The 15,239-nt window shown below is 45.4% G+C and overlaps 2 protein-coding genes and 1 long non-coding RNA gene across 20 annotated transcripts in view; 2 read left to right on the top strand and 1 right to left on the bottom strand.

Annotated features, from left to right (window-relative positions):
- BROX (BRO1 domain and CAAX motif containing) overlaps nucleotides 1-11,094 on the bottom strand; it is a 35,591-nt gene extending 24,497 nt beyond the window's left edge. For 2 of the 16 annotated variants that reach the window (XM_078382978.1, XM_078382982.1), the window contains exons 1-3: nucleotides 9,803-11,094; nucleotides 2,736-9,311; nucleotides 1,555-1,695 (exon numbers count right to left, since the gene is read on the bottom strand). In XM_078382978.1, coding sequence (XP_078239104.1) covers nucleotides 1,555-1,655 — 101 coding nt within the window. In that variant the 5' untranslated portion in view covers nucleotides 1,656-1,695; nucleotides 2,736-9,311; nucleotides 9,803-11,094. Of the gene's footprint in view, nucleotides 1-1,554; nucleotides 1,696-2,735; nucleotides 9,782-9,802 lie in introns of those variants that run through there. The other 14 variants (XM_020786558.3, XM_078382983.1, XM_020786557.3 and 11 more) reach the window with 11 other exon arrangements.
- The window catches only part of LOC144585798 (uncharacterized), a 338,116-nt gene that overhangs the window by 252,453 nt on the left and 70,424 nt on the right, over nucleotides 1-15,239 (top strand). The window lies entirely within an intron of this gene.
- The window catches only part of AIDA (axin interactor, dorsalization associated), a 40,390-nt gene continuing 37,850 nt past the window's right edge, over nucleotides 12,700-15,239 (top strand). For 2 of the 3 annotated variants that reach the window (XM_020786611.3, XM_020786610.3), the window contains exon 1: nucleotides 12,701-13,001. In XM_020786611.3, the coding sequence (XP_020642270.1) occupies nucleotides 12,892-13,001 (110 nt within the window). In that variant the 5' untranslated portion in view covers nucleotides 12,701-12,891. Of the gene's footprint in view, nucleotides 13,002-15,239 lie in introns of all 3 variants that reach the window. The other variant, XM_072990633.2, reaches the window with a different exon arrangement.

Here is a 15,239-nt window from a genome sequence, read left to right as displayed (position 1 = left end):
GGTATCCTCCTGGGGAGGCTCTCTGAGTTGGGAATTGGTGGCCTGGTGCTTGCCTGGCTCCGTTCCTTCTTGGGGGTCCAACCCCAGAGAGTCCAGCTTGGGGAGAGTGTCTTGGCCCCGTGGAGTCTCAATTGTGGTGTTCCACAGGGGTCGATTATCTCCCCAATGCTGTTTAAGATCTATATGAGCCCGCTGGGTGGGATCATCAGGGGGTGTGGGGCATCGTGTCATCAGTATGCTGATGACACCCAGCTCTACATCTCCTTTCCACCTACCGCAGGAGATGCCGTTCTGTTCCTTCAGCGCTGCCTGGGGGCTGTACTGCAATGGATGCAGGAAAATGGGCTGAGGCTGAACCCGGACAAGACGGAGGTCCTCAGGGTGGGTGCCCCCACTATTGGCGGCTTGGGTGACTCCCTCTCGTTTGGGGGGGTGACCCTTGCCGCAAAGAGTGGGGTTCGCAGTCTGGGGATCCATCTGTACCCAGTGCTCACCATGGAGACTCAGGTGGCATTGGTGGTCCGCACCGCCTTTTTTCATCTTTGGCGGATAGCCCAGCTGCAACCCTAACTTGATGTGCGGGCACTCACTACCTTGGTTCATGCACTCATAATCTCAAGATTAGACCACTGTAATGCGCTCTACATGGGGCTACCTTTGAGGTTGACTTGGAAACTCCAAGTGGTGCAGAATGCGGCGGCCAGACTCCTTAGCGAAGTGAGAAAATACCATCACCTTTCTCCTATTCTGGCCGTGCTGCACTGGCTGCCCATTTGGTTCCATGTTGACTTCAAAGTTCTGATGCTTACATTTAAAGCCCTAAATGGTTTAGGGCCTCGATACTTGGCGGAACGCTTACTCCCACCCAGTTCTACCCGTGTCACTCGTGCGAGTCAGGAGGTGAGGCTGAGGAGCCTGACACTGAGGGAGGCCTGGAAGGAAAAAACAAGAAACCGGGCCTTCTTGACGGTGGCTCCTTGCCTCTGGAACAACTTGCCTCCTGAGATTCGCACAGCTCCCTCGCTGGGTATTTTTAAGAATCAACAGAAAACATGGATGTTTAGGCAGGCCTCCCCCCCCCCAGTTAATTCCTAATTTTCTTCCCCTCCTTTTCTGTTATGATTTATTTTGTCCTTCCTTCCATCTTGTAGAAAATTTTTCTAATTGTGTAAACTATTTTATTTATATATCTGTTTTATATTTTGTGTTGTAAGCCGCCCAGAGTGGTCGCGGTGACCAGATAGGCGGGGTATGTATGTATGTATGTATGTATGTATGTATGTATGTATGTATGTATGTATGTATGTATGTATGTATGTATGTATGCATAAATAAATAAATAAATAAATAAATAAATAAATAATTAATTAATTAATTAATTAATTAATTCCCAGCATCACAATATATGGAGTGGTGGGTGGAGAAGAGGAACGCAGCAGCAGGCAGTAGCAAACGTTTCCCCATCCACCGCTGGTTGCTTTGACTTCTGCCTAACCAAATACAGTGGTCACTAGCTATCACTGGACAAGGCCACAAATGTTTAGAACCACTTACTTGCAAATCTTTGTTGCTGCTGGAGTAGTGGCTACCCCATAGTAATTGAATGAGACAGGAGCTGTAGCCTTTAAAGGGTTTCGATGAAACCAGTGAGTCATTTTCCAGACAACTTCCTGCAGGATTAAATATACAGCAAGCCTAAAGCAGTGAAGATGAAATTACAGTTACATAATAATATAACTGCATGGTATCAAGTCAATTCTAACATACGGCAACCCTTTCCAGGGTTTTCTAGACAGAGAACAGACAGACGTGGTTTACCACTCCCTTCGTCCAGGGGTACACTGGGACTGCACAGCTTACCTAAGGCCAAATAGGCTGGCTCTTCTCCGAGGAGGCACAGTGGAGAATTGAACTCCTAACCTATGCCTCTGAAGCCAGATATACAGGTGCTGAACTATCCAGCCAGCAAACAGTTACATACATAACAAAAAACTTCATGTAAAAATTAAGCACCTTGTTGCTTTAAAAAGAATTCCTTCATAACTACAGCAAAAGACTGAGGTTACAATCTTAAACACATTTCCTAGGTAATAACCCCATTAAATGTACCAAGATACAGTATACATCTCTGTAGACATAGAGGGTTGTGGTGTATGAAACGTTACTGTATATTTATAGTCAGTATGAGACATAATGTCCACCATTGTAATGCTTGACTCTGAACACATGACTAATGCAGCACAGATGCTACAAGAAGGGATGAGATGGCTATAATTAAATCAATGGACACATCTGTAAAAACCTTATGACTTTTTGTATGTAATACATTAACCCCAGATTTCATAAACTATTGACTATAACTGCTTTAAATTACAACGAATATAATTACAGTACCTCAAATTACTGTAATGGGCTACTTGTCAATGACCTTTTTCTAGAGGCTAGAAATGCATGACACTTATGTATCCCCACCACCTAGGTTTGCAACATAGAAACTCTATTAAGGGAGCAATTATTATCAAAGGAGCTATTATTAACTAATATTTTGCATTTGTGAGGTAACTCTAGTACACACAAGAATTTTCATTTAGTGTGGGAATGCTTACTTGAACTGGTTAAGCTTGGATATTACAGAGCAGAAACACCCTTATTTTTGTTTTAACACTCCATTTCACACAAGCAGATTTATTTTTGACAGACTAGAATAATTTTTTAAAAACTTGTAGGCCTTTTACCTGTGAGTAAGTTGATTGCTTGAGGTATTGCTGTATCTCTCCTAAACTAGAATAAATTCCACAATTTTATGTACAGTTTTTCTTTGGCAAAGTTAGTGGAGCAGCTCTTACAAAACAGTTCTCTCAGAGTGCATTCACAAAGAGTGCCTTTACAATGAGAAATTACTTCTCTCCTCTTTTAATAGACTATTGGAATCAGGGATCATTGGCCTTGCAAATAAACTGTTTCCGGGCTTTCCTCAATGGCTGACCACAGAAAATACAGTTTGGGGAGACTGTTTTGACTCTGTGGGTTCTCATTGTGGAGTCCTACAAGGGTCGATCATTCCCCAATGCAGTTTAACATTTATAAGACTACTGAGAGGCCATCAGGAGATCTGGAGCCTCATGATATCAACATGCAGATGATACACAGCTCTATCTCTCCTTTAAATCATCTGCAGCAGATGCTGTCTAGTGCCTTAGAGGGGTGCCTCACCACAGCACTGGACGGGACCAGGAAGAACAGACTGAGGCTGAAACCAGACAAGACAGAGATCATGTTGCTGGGGTGGGGGTGTCCATCAACCTACCTGGGTGGATATCACCCCTGGGCTTGATGGATTTACCCTTCCATTCAAGGATCACATGTGCAGCTTGAGTGTTGTTTTAGATCCAATGCCGAGCGTGGAAAATCTCTGCTGTGACACGTGCTGGTTTTTTTTTCAAACTTTGGCAAATAGCCCAACTATGCCCCATCTGGATGCTAGATCCCTACCAACACTGGTTCATGCTGGTGGTCCCAAAAATTGACTACTGTAAAGCACTCTACATGGGGCTTTCCTTGAGGCTACTGCAGAAGCTTCAAGAGGTCCAATTAGTGCCAGACAGACTTGCTGGTGAGGTGAAGAAATTTGATCTTATCACCCCAAGTCTGGCTTGAATGCAATGGTTTCCTTGCCAAGTTCAAGGTGCTGATTTTAACATACAAAGCCCTAAAGGGTCTGGGACCTCATTATTTGTCAAGTTCAACTGCCTGTCTGACCAGGTCCTCACACACATTGGCCCTGCAAATATTAACACCTTAAGAGACCTGGAAAATGTCAACCAGAAGCTGGGCCTTCTCAGCTGTGACATTTTCTTTGAGGAATACATTGCCATAGGAGCTACATCAGGTCCTCCCCCCAGTAAAAAAAGAGCTTTTAAAGGAAGCCTTTGGGGAGATTCTCCCCAAATAATTAAATTAGTGGAGGAGGAAGAAGGGATTCTTTGCATATCAATAAATAGGTTTTTTTTTTTAACCGCCTGCCTTGTTGCTGCCTGTTTTGGAGAAGACGCTAAGTGTATTACAATTAGTCTCATATAAATTGTGTTTTTATTCCTGTCATACAACACTCAGAGCAGCAATATGCTAGATGACTAGTATAAAAATTGAATAAATAAATAAATAATTGATGATTACTTCACTGATCTGTTTTAGAAAGTTAAGGAATTTGCATTGATTCCATGGAACCTAAAGTGGTACTTGACTGAATTGACTGACAGATCCTGCATAAATGTATATAAAACAATACTCTTGTCTAAATGCAGAGTGGAAGAGAAACTGAATAAGCACTCCTCTCCATTCAAGCATGCTCTTTGTCATGTGCCTGATTTCACATTGTTGCAAATTCAGTCATGGAACAGGAACTTTGCCAGGGGAGGGGGGTACTTATGTGATTTCCCTTCCAGTCTGCATTTAGGTACAAGATACTAGCCTATGAACCAGAGGTCAGGAACTTGTGGCTTGCAGTTACTATTGAACTGCAAGTTCTATCATTCCTAATCTTTGACCATTTTGTCTGGGACTAATGGGATTTCCCCCTTCATGGGTTGCTGGCTTGTCATGGGGAAGGGGCTTGAGTAATTCAGAGAAGCTATGGGCTCTGCCATGCAGGGACACCCAAGATGGACAGGTCATAGTGGAGAGTTCTGACTAAACGTGATCCAACTGGAGCAGGAACTGGCAAGCCACTCCAGTATCTTTGCCAAGAAAACTCCATGGACAGAAACAAAAGGCTAAAAGATATGACACTGGAAGATGAGCCCCTCAGGTTGGAAGGCGTCCAAGATGCTACTGAGGAAGAGCTGAGAACAAGTAAAAGTAGCCCCAGAGCTAGTGAAGTGGTTGGGCCAAAGCCGAAAGGATGCTCAGCTGCGGACGTGCCAGGAAGTGAAAGGAAAGTCTGATGCTGCAAAGAAAAATACTGCGTAAGAACCTGGAATGTAAGATCTATGAATCTTGGTGAGCTGGATGTGGTCAAACAGGAGATGGCAAGAATAAACATTGACATCCTGGGAGTCAGTGAACTAAAATGGATGGGAATGGGCGAATTCAATTCAGACGATTATCATATCTACTTTTGTGGCCAAGAATCTCTGAGAAGAAATTGAGTAGCCCTCATAGTCAACAAAAGAGTGGGAAAAGCTGTACTGGGATACAATCTCAAAAATGAGTGTATCCCAGTACAATCTGCTTCTTGGGAGGAAAGCAATGACAAACCTAGACACATCTTAAAAAGCAGAGACATCACTTTGTCGACAAAGGTCTGCATAGTCAAAGCTATAGTTTTTCCAGTAGTGATATATGGAAGTGATAGCTGGACCATAAAGAAGGCTGACCGCTGAAGAATTGATGCTTTTGAATTGTGGTGCTGGAGGAGATTCTTGAGAGCCCCCTGGACTGCAAAGAGTACAATCCTATCCATTTTGAAAGAAATCAAGCCTGAATGCTCACTGGAAGGACAGATCCTGAAGCTGAGACTCCAATACTTTGGCCATCTCATGAGAAGAAAATACTCCCTGTAAAAGACCCTGATGTTGGGAAAATGTGAAGGCAAGAGGAGAAGGGGACGACAGAGGACAAAATGGTTGGACATTGTCATAGAAGCTACCAACATGAATTTGACCTAACTATGGGAGGCAGTGGAAGACAGGATGGCCTGGCATGTTCGGGGTCACAAAGAGTCGGATATAGACTTAACAACTAAACAACAAATGGGATTCTAGTAACATCTGAAGCACCACTGCTTCCACACTTCCTAAAGAGTTTGGAAAATTATTTTTTAAAATAGGTGTCAGCAACTTCCATGGGTCTGGGGCTAATTTTCTGAAAATTCAAAATTAAGTGTCAGTAATTATTTTATAAGATGACAATTCTTTACTATTTGTTGAGCAAAGATTTTTCTGGGTACAGCTGCTCCAGAAAATTCCTAGGACTAATCAGTCTGTGAGCATTCACCCCACCAGCTTCCTCCTGCTTCCAGAGACTAGAGTCATCATGGCTATTCTGAGCTTGGGTGTGGCAGCTCTAAACAATGATGTTCTGTGTCAAAACTAGTCTCCAAAGGTTTTCAGCCAGTATGTTCGCCTCCTTCTTACTCTTCTTTTCTCATTTAGTTTACTCCAAACACTCATTTCTAATACTGTATTGGCGGAAATTCAAATATAAAATGAAGGCAGGTAAAATTGATAATATAGTCAGCCAAGAGGGCAGAATCAGAAACTTTTAATTCTTGAAAAACGGCCACAGCTGAGGATGTCATCAGCATTATACAGCATAAGTTTACGCTACTGAATTTCAGTCAATATTTACTCTGTTTCTCATTACATTGCTAAAGTAGTCTACCTTTCTCCATTTTAGGTGTTATGTGATTTCTTTGCCTGCCTTCTCTGGAGCTCTTTTTCCCTGGTCACTTTCTTGGCTCTAACAAGTTAATGACTTATTAATTAAGGGCATATGCACCTAAAGGTCCATTAACTGTGAAACTCCATTATTTATCACCCCATCCACAGACTTTATTGCTGAAACAATGCTTTCCCAGACTACCTAGGTACCTACCCAAGCACCGCTTGAGCTGAAATCCCTCTTTCATCCGAGGAGAAAAAGAGGCAAGTTTTCTTTCACATAGCCATAGGGCGTTCTGCTTAATAACAACCACACGCGTTAAATAACAATCCTCTTTACATGCTCAGGGACCCTTTGCCCATTGTTATGTCACACGTTTTAACTCTAGGCCATGTCAGTTTAATTATCTCGTTTCCCTCACCCACTCTAAGTAAAACACTTATCAGGCGAAAACCCTAGATCCCCACCCGTCCTCATAGTATAGAAAGAGGGGCCTCGGACTTCCGGGCAAAGTCCCCACCCTTTGTGTTCGCCGGCTTCCCTGCCCAAGGAAGGGTTGCTCTGTTTACCTTCTCCCTCCAGGGAGCTCTTCCTGTCGAAGCCGCAGCAACGAGAGCCACTTCCTGCTGGGTGGCGGGGAGGGGAGAAAAGCCCACGGAGCTATAAAAAGGAGGCACCGACGCAACCCCGCGTCTCCGTCCTTCCGCCCATACGTGGAGGAGGTACGGTGTGCGGCTTCATCGAGAGGCCGCGAAATGGCCGCGCTACGGAAGGAGATGGTATCCTTGACAGTGAGGGCTCGCCCGGCCGCCTCAACAACTGTCTGAGAGCCTCGGTCCCCCTCAGGTGCGCCGAGAGGGGCCACGACTTCCTCGCGCCCCCGTCTCCTGCCCCCAGGCTCTATGCCTGCCTTTCCTGCGGAGCCCCTCTGGGTGCAGCTCCCTCCCTAGGACTGGGCTGTCAGCCCTCCCCTTGACAGCGTTTTTTACTCTTTGGACTACAATGCCCAACATCTTCCACCGTGCCCGTTGGGGGAGTCTGGGAGATGCAATCCAAAAATCCTATCTGCCAAAGATTTTATTTATTTATTTATTTATTTATTTATTTATTTATTTATTTATTTATTTATTTATTTATTTATTTATTTATTTATTTAATATCCCGCCTATCTAGTCGATAGACCACTCTAAGATGTAAGCTTTCCACTAAGGGAGACAGGCGGGATAAAATCAAATAAATGTGACTGGATGGTGACTCAAACCTTCCGGGATCTTTGCTTCTGCAGGCAAGACATTTTGCCACCTGAGGTGGAGCAACAAAGGCCGCCCCTACCATCCAAAATAGGCAATATTCACCAAACGATTTTGGTACATGAAGGAAAACCCCACCTTCAACATCTCTATCCCTCTCTGTCAGCAAAAGTGCAATAAACTACTAAGTTACTGTCTTTTCCTGACATCTATCTGACCAGGTGCCCAGCCCTACAAAATGGTAGAGCTAGTGTGATGTGGTGAATGAAGTGAAGAACTAGGGCAAATAAGATCTGGGTTCAAATCCCTACTCTATTGTGAAAACTCACTCGGGGCATGTGATGACAGTAAAACCATGCTGCAAATAACTCACATTCCTTGAAAAACCTATTGGCTACTCTAAGTCTGGTGCAACTTGACGGCACACAATATATAACCCTTGCAATAACAGCATTTTTATTATTCATCAAATGGGAGACGGCTGTTCCACATGGCTACCTCATACCTAATAAATGCCCCTACTCCAAAATAATTGTACAAAGTACAGAAAGGTAGACACACTCTGATAATTAAAAACAAAAACACAACGTGGATTGCAACTGCACCCTCATGCACTGGAGGCAAGGTAACAAAACTCCCAGGGCTAACACAACCGCTAGGGAGCAAGCAGTGATCTGCACCGTTCTCTCCCCTTTGTCCACACTTTTACACACACCTCAAGCAGCCATAACTGGGAACAAATCACTTTTATTCACAATTGCAGTTGCTCACTCCTGTGCCACTAAACGCAGCGGGACTTGTTTCCGAGCAAACATCCTCAGTGGATCATACTGCGAATTAAGCAGATCCTAATTGCATGCTAAGACCAACTCCTTTGCATGTGTTCTCGAACTCTTTTTCCCCAAGTCTCAACTAAAGCAGCAATGAATTTAAGTAGGAAAAAAACCCTGACAAATCATTGCTTATTCATAAATCTAGTTAATGCTCATAACAATACTGCCAAATGGATGGAACATCTTTGTAGGCATCACGTCTTTGATTTGCATATAAAGTTTGCCAAGCAGGGCAATTCATTATCTTTATTGGATTATCTCGAAAGTTGCCTTTCTTTCTTTCTTTCTTTCTTTCTTTCTTTCTTTCTTTCTTTCTTTCTTTCTTTCTTTCTTTCTTTCTCCTTAAAAAGAACCCAAGGCAGCTTACATCCTTAAAAGACAATATTTAAAGCTGAAAACAAGGCAAAACCCAACTAAAATTTTTAATTTGTGAAGCATCTGATAGTTGCAATTCTTTTTTATTGGTCCCTTTAAAAGTAACATCATAATATCTACGCTACTCTTTAAGACAAAATTGTGTAATGATAAAAATATATAGTGTTTCTATCTCCAATTTTTTTTAATGGAGCCATCAAAGCGCCTTTTGATTCCCGGCCTACACCTATTTTAAGGCAGGCTTGACATTGTCCTGTTGTAGTGTGGTGAGGAGGAGGGGGTTGTTGTCCTGTTAAGCAAGTGTTTGTAAATAGTAAGCTAGAAATTTTTTTTTTATAAAGGGACACTCTCCTTCATTTGGAATTAAATCCAGTTTACTCTAGAGACTGCACTGGACTGTACATAGCAATGACAGATAGGCAACAGATCAAAGCCTACCTGAAAGGTGGGTCCAGGCAGGGATGAAAATGTCCTAGTTGGACGAGAGCAGAAGACAAATGATATGGCTATAAACTAGACTGACATTTCAAGAAACAAAGTAAGTGCCAGGTGATAACATACAAGGTGGAAGAAACAAAGCATAGGAAATGAGGAGGTGCAGCTAGAACAGACTTTTTCCATAGTTTTAAAAAAGTTCCTCCTATAGACTTAATCACATTCACAGATGTAGCGTACAAAAGACTGATACTACAGTATATTCTCTCTCTCTCTCTCTCTCTCTCTCTCTCTCTCTCTCTCTCGGTAACTTGGGGACTAAGTACCAATAAACTCAGAGGTACATCTTATTTCCGCATACACATGCATAAGCAGGATTGGACTGTGGGAACTCTGTGATTAACCAAGGAGGTTAGCGTGCTGGGGTTCCCTGCGGTCTGGGATCCTATTACCAAACGTTCCCTTTGCAAGGCAGGAAGAAACTACAGTACTGCAATGAAAATAAATAAAAACCTGCCTGCCACTCACCTGTCACGGTGGGTTCTCCACTGCAAAGAAGCCGCTGCTAAGTAGATGGGAGGAGAGGAAAAGGGTTAAAGGAGAAAGGAAGATCACAGGCAGATGAACTTCTACAGAGCGACCCCACCGACAATGGGCCAAGGGAGACCTCTCCCGACTCCCACGGCACTTCCCCCGGGCGGAGGTCACGTGCCCTTCCCCTTCTTGGCAAGCACCGGGGAAAGGGGCGGAAGCGCTTCCAGTGGCGACAGGACAGAAATCCAGGTGGGGCAGCCGTCTTAGAGCTGTGGAGATTTATGGCTGTGAACGACAACTCCCAGAATTCCCCAAGATAGGCTGTCTCTGGCTATGCTCCTTGAAGGATTCTGGGGCTTGTAGTCCAGAAACAAATCTCCACGGCTAGCTCTCTTCGGAAGCCCCCTGTAAGCGATTTAGAGGCATCTAAATCTGTTGGAAGCAATGGGTCTTGGAGCTTGTCACGCGGAATTAACATCGAACTGCCCGAAAAGGGCAGAAGAGAGAACAGCCTATTAAAAAGAGAGAAATCAGAGCTCGCTTCCTATTTTCACTTGAAAGGATCCACAGGCGGAGGCAGCGTTCAACAAAAAGAGAAGCGTGTCATCGCTTTATGGTGCCCAGTCCTATTTCTTTGCATTGGCTGCCCGGCATGTCCAGTCACAGAGGGGGAAAAAAGCAAACAGTCAAAACTATCCCGACCCCTTTTTAAAATTTTCGTGGCTATAAGCTACTGTACGTGAGATGTAAAAGCCTGGCAAATCTTCTTGAATGAAAGGCATCAACTTTGCAGCTAAGCTGCTATAGACTGAAGAAAGGGGCGATGGAAATGGCTATTTAGTTAAATCGACTGTTAAAATGAATTGCTAAGTAGTAAACTACGTGTATTTTGCATAGGATTTTGTTGTTTTTAAGCTGTGTCCATTCCATTTAAGTTGCATTGCTAAATGTTCCTGAGCAGCCCCGTTATCGGTCGTGCGTGTGGCTCCGGTGTTGTACGTTATTAAAGGTCCAGCTGCTGTGCCAGGAGGCCAGAAAAAATATAGGAAAATACTGTCTGGTTTTCTGTAGCACTCCCTTATCATATTGGCATATTGCATCTTAATTCGTTTCATTTAGTCATTAAGTTGTGTCCAACTCTTCATGACCCCATCGACCAGAGCACGCCAGGCCCTCCTATCTTCCACTGCCTCCCGGAGTTGGGTCAAATTCATGTTGGTCACTTTGATGACACTGTCCAACCATCTTGTCCTCTGTTGTCCCCTTCTCCTCTTGCCTTCACACTTTCCCAACATCAAGGTCTTTTCCAAGGAGTCTTCTCTTCTCATGAGATGGCCAAAGTTTTGGCGCCTCAGCTTCAGGATCTGTCCTTCCAGTGAGCACTCAGGGTTGATTTCCTTCAGAATTGATAGGTTTGTTCTCCTTGCAGTCCAGGGGACTCTCAAGAGCCTCCTCCAGCATCACAATTCAAAAGCATCAATTCTTCGGGGGTCAGCTTTCTTTATGGTCCAGCTCTCATTTCCATATATCACTACTGGAAAAACCATAGCTTTCACTATGCGGACCTTTGTCGGCAAGGTGATGTCTCTGCCTTTTAAGATGTTGTCTATGTTTGTCATTGCTTTCCTCCCAAGAAGCAGGCGTCTTTTAATTTCGTGGCTGCTGTCTCCATCTGCAGTGATCATGGAGCCCAAGAAAGTAAAATCTGTCACTGCCTCCATATCTTCCCCTTCTATTTCCCAGGAGGTGATGGGACCCTTTGATTGCACGTTAATACTTTACCATTTATGAATCATAAGAGAATAGCACTTAATCTGAGAAGTTTTAGTCAAAATGTTTCATAAATGCTCTTTAAATGTAACTTTCAAAAGTAACTCGGAAAAATGTGTTCTCCAAGACAGAACAAAGTGTGTCCAGAACACAGACAGAGTTCTAGCTCCTGTCCTCTGAAGATGCCGGCCACAGACTGGCAAAACTTTAGGAAGAAAAACCTCCAGAATCCGGCCAAACAGCTTGAAAAACCACAACTCAGAAAAAGTTGGTTGTTATGCCAAAAGTAATAATTATTTAGTATAGTATTTTACTGTATCTTTGTAATTATTTGCCCTATTGCTCTTTACTCTAAAGATCCTATATGTATAACTGCATTACTTGTAATTAGTCATGTTCCAGTTACAGTATTTGAAACTGAATAAAGCAAGAATACCCAGAAGTTCCAAGTAGTTCAGGGAGATTTATTTCCAAGTAAGATTGCAAAGGATTGTAATATTATTCTACAAGTATTGTGCAAAAGGGTGGCTGCAGTATATTACAGGCTTGTCCATATGCAACATGCCAGTTAATAATATTGGCCTAGTTTGCAGAATGTCTGAATGTCTCTAACGTTCTCCCAATCATAAAATGAGAATATAATAAGGGACTACATTGCAGGGCCATTGCATGCAACTTTAAGAGTAACATTTGCCTCACACTTTAAAATATCTGAAGTGGTCTGCAGTCCACGAAAACTGATGTCAAATAAAGCTGGATAGTTTTTAAGATGCGCGAGATGTTTTGTTGGTTTTGGTGCAATTGCTAACGCTGGAATTTCCCATACGAAATTAGACCAGTATAAATCGACGTCTGGCTTTACATCTTTTTTTACCCCATCGGGACACAGCTGATGTCCTGTCCCAACCTCTCTTTAAGGGAGGGAAAACGGGTCGAAAGTAACTAAAAAGTGCCCTCTTAAGGGCTGGGCTTTCCCAGTCTATCACTTCATACATCTATGCTCCTGGCTCTTAATTGGAAACTGACGGGACCGCGATGTATATTCACAGCGTTGGCGGCTGTAGAAAGAGCGGGAGGCGGGCCTGGTACAACCAAACATGCTGGGGTGGGGGGGCGGTGCTGGTTCAGAGGCGGTCACCAGGCTTGGTTGTGAGGGCAAATGGGGTTGGTCGGTGACTGAGGGAAGGGGGGGTTGTTGCTGGCTGGACTGAGTGGCGGTTGCCCGGGGCGAGCCGTCCTTCCCTTCCTGGTCCCTTGCCTCCCCGGTACGGCCCCCGGGGGGGTGACCATGGGGCCCTAGCAGCGCTGGGACCATGTCGGAAGCGGCCCGGAGCCTCCTGCAGCGCTGGGGCGCCAGCTTCAGGAAAGGGACCGACTTCGACTCCTGGGGGCAGCTGGTGGAGGCGATCGACGAGTATCAGATGTGAGTGCGGGGAGGGGGCTGGGGGGGCGCGCGGCGGGAGCCGGGGAAGGGCTGGGCTGGGCTGAGGTGCCCTCCTGAGGGGAGGCGAGGAAAGGGAGAAGCCGAGGCTGGCAGGAAGGCGCCCTCCCGGCAGGGTGGGGTGGAGGGGCTCCGGAGTTTCTGGGCGGGGCCCGAGAGCAGAGGCGAGCGGGGCGAGGATGACCCGGCGGGGAGACGCTGGGAAAGGGCGCGGTGCGAGGGAGCGCGAAGGGAGGCGGCGGCGACGAGCGGGGAGGGGGGGGGGCTGACGCTTCCCTGAGAAGGAAGAGGAGCCCGGAACGGGGCCGCGGCGAGAGGTCCGGCCTATAAGGAACCCCCTATTTCGTCCGAATCGGCTTAGTTTCTGATGCGAAGGGTTACGGCTAGGCTAAACACGCGGGTCTCTAAACCCGTGGCTCCTCGATCGCAAGGTTTGAGGGCTGGATCCCCACAGCGATCCGTTCAATCCATCACTCTCTGAAGGCAGCCCCTCAGGATTGAGGTTCAGGCGGGAGGGGCAGTTGTGCAGAGGGCTCAGGCCCAGGGGTGTGTATTTGCGTGTGGAACATAAAAGTCGTGCGGACCAACACGAGTCGTGGACAGTGTGAGAGTCTCCTTAACGCGCGGTTGCTTCCTCGGTCTCTCAGTTATTTATAAGTTAGGCAGCTTTGCGGCGTCCGGTGAAAGTTTTGCCTTTGGGAGCCACCTGTTGTTCCCACGGCGAGAGATTGCAAGTTGCCGTTCTCTCTCGATCGTCTCTAGAGTGCCAGATGGGGAATGGCACAAGCTGCTCCCGTCCCCTTTTGGTACAATACTTCTAATAGAAGAATATTTGCAGGCGTTGCCGTTTCTTGCTGCATTGGTGTGAAAATCTCTACTTGGAACTTGGTGGCCTTTTTTTTGTGCGCGCAACAGTTGCAGACCTAGGACACCTGCCCTCCATAAAAATCTGATAACCGGCCTTCGGTTTCCAATCATTTTTACTGCTGGGTATTGATAATCCCACTTGGGAATTTTCTGTAGTACTAATAACTTGGTAAGAAGCAGTTGTGACTGCTGTTATTGTCTTGACACAGACATAGAAAGAGTCAGAAAGCAGATATATATCTGAAAAACTACATAGGTTCATGTAAGAATTTTTTGAGTTTTAGTTTTTAAAAAAAACAACCGACCAGCCCTGCCCCCCCCACCATACAACAAACTCTTTTTAAAATTATCTTATGGTTTCCAATTCATTGTGATGTGGGGGAAGGCTGTTGTTTGAGAAATGTTTATTTATTATCTATACAATAAATCACCCAATAAAATTTGTGGTCTTGACTGTAATATGTGCACATTCCTTTGGTGGTTTATACTCTTCATCTTTTCAACAGATCTTTGGTAGCATAACAGTTTCTTTCAAAATGTTCAAATCTTTTTCTCCCTGAATGTGAAGGATGTGGCAAAGGGCAAGAAATGAACCACTTACATACCTGTTGTCTACTTTTGCTGAAGTTTGCTTCAGGTCTCTTATGACTGTTATGTGACCTAGTACTTTTACAGTGTGAGGCCCCCAAAATAGAGGCCTTAGTGGGAGTGCCGTCGCTCTCAAAGAGAACCCTACACACCCAGACATCCCCACCTCCGTCCCCAACGCGTCGGGAAGAGAAAGGCGTGGAGACCCCTGATTGGGAACAAGTGGTCACCAAACCTCTTACCTTGAATAAGGGGGTAGATACCCAAGACTTGGAGGCGACGCTGAAAGGGTTAACCTTTTCCCCGGGACCCGGGAAGTCTTTGGCGGGAAGAGGGAGGAAGGAGATTGAGGCGGGCGGGAGATATAAAAGGGAAGCCAAGAGAGATACCGGGGGGGGGGGGGATGGGAGTGGATCTGGATGGAGGATCCTTGGACCCACAAGTGGGAGCAGGTCCGAGTCCCCCATGAGGAGGCCGAGAAACGCCGCCAACTTGGACTAAAGCCTCGCCCGTCATACTGGGGTGAGACTGAGGCAAAGGAGTGGAGGAGGAAGCTCCGAGAGGAAAGAGAAGCCGGGGCACGAGAACTGGAACGTAAGAAGCAATGGCATATAGCCGAGTTGAGGAAGCTGGGGGGTTACCCGGCCCCTGGGGAGTTGATGGAGGAGACGGGTCGTCCTGGGGCGAGTGGAGCGGGGACGAAGAGACTATTCCGTTGATCTCCTTGGAGGAAGAATTGGACCCTGGGCAGGGGACTGTGCTGAT

Source organism: Pogona vitticeps, chromosome 1, assembly GCF_051106095.1.
Source record: "Pogona vitticeps strain Pit_001003342236 chromosome 1, PviZW2.1, whole genome shotgun sequence".
Classification (NCBI taxonomy): Eukaryota; Metazoa; Chordata; class Lepidosauria; order Squamata; family Agamidae; genus Pogona; species Pogona vitticeps.
The sequence above is the reverse complement of the archived record's forward strand: the minus strand, read 5'-3'. Positions and strand labels throughout refer to the sequence as shown.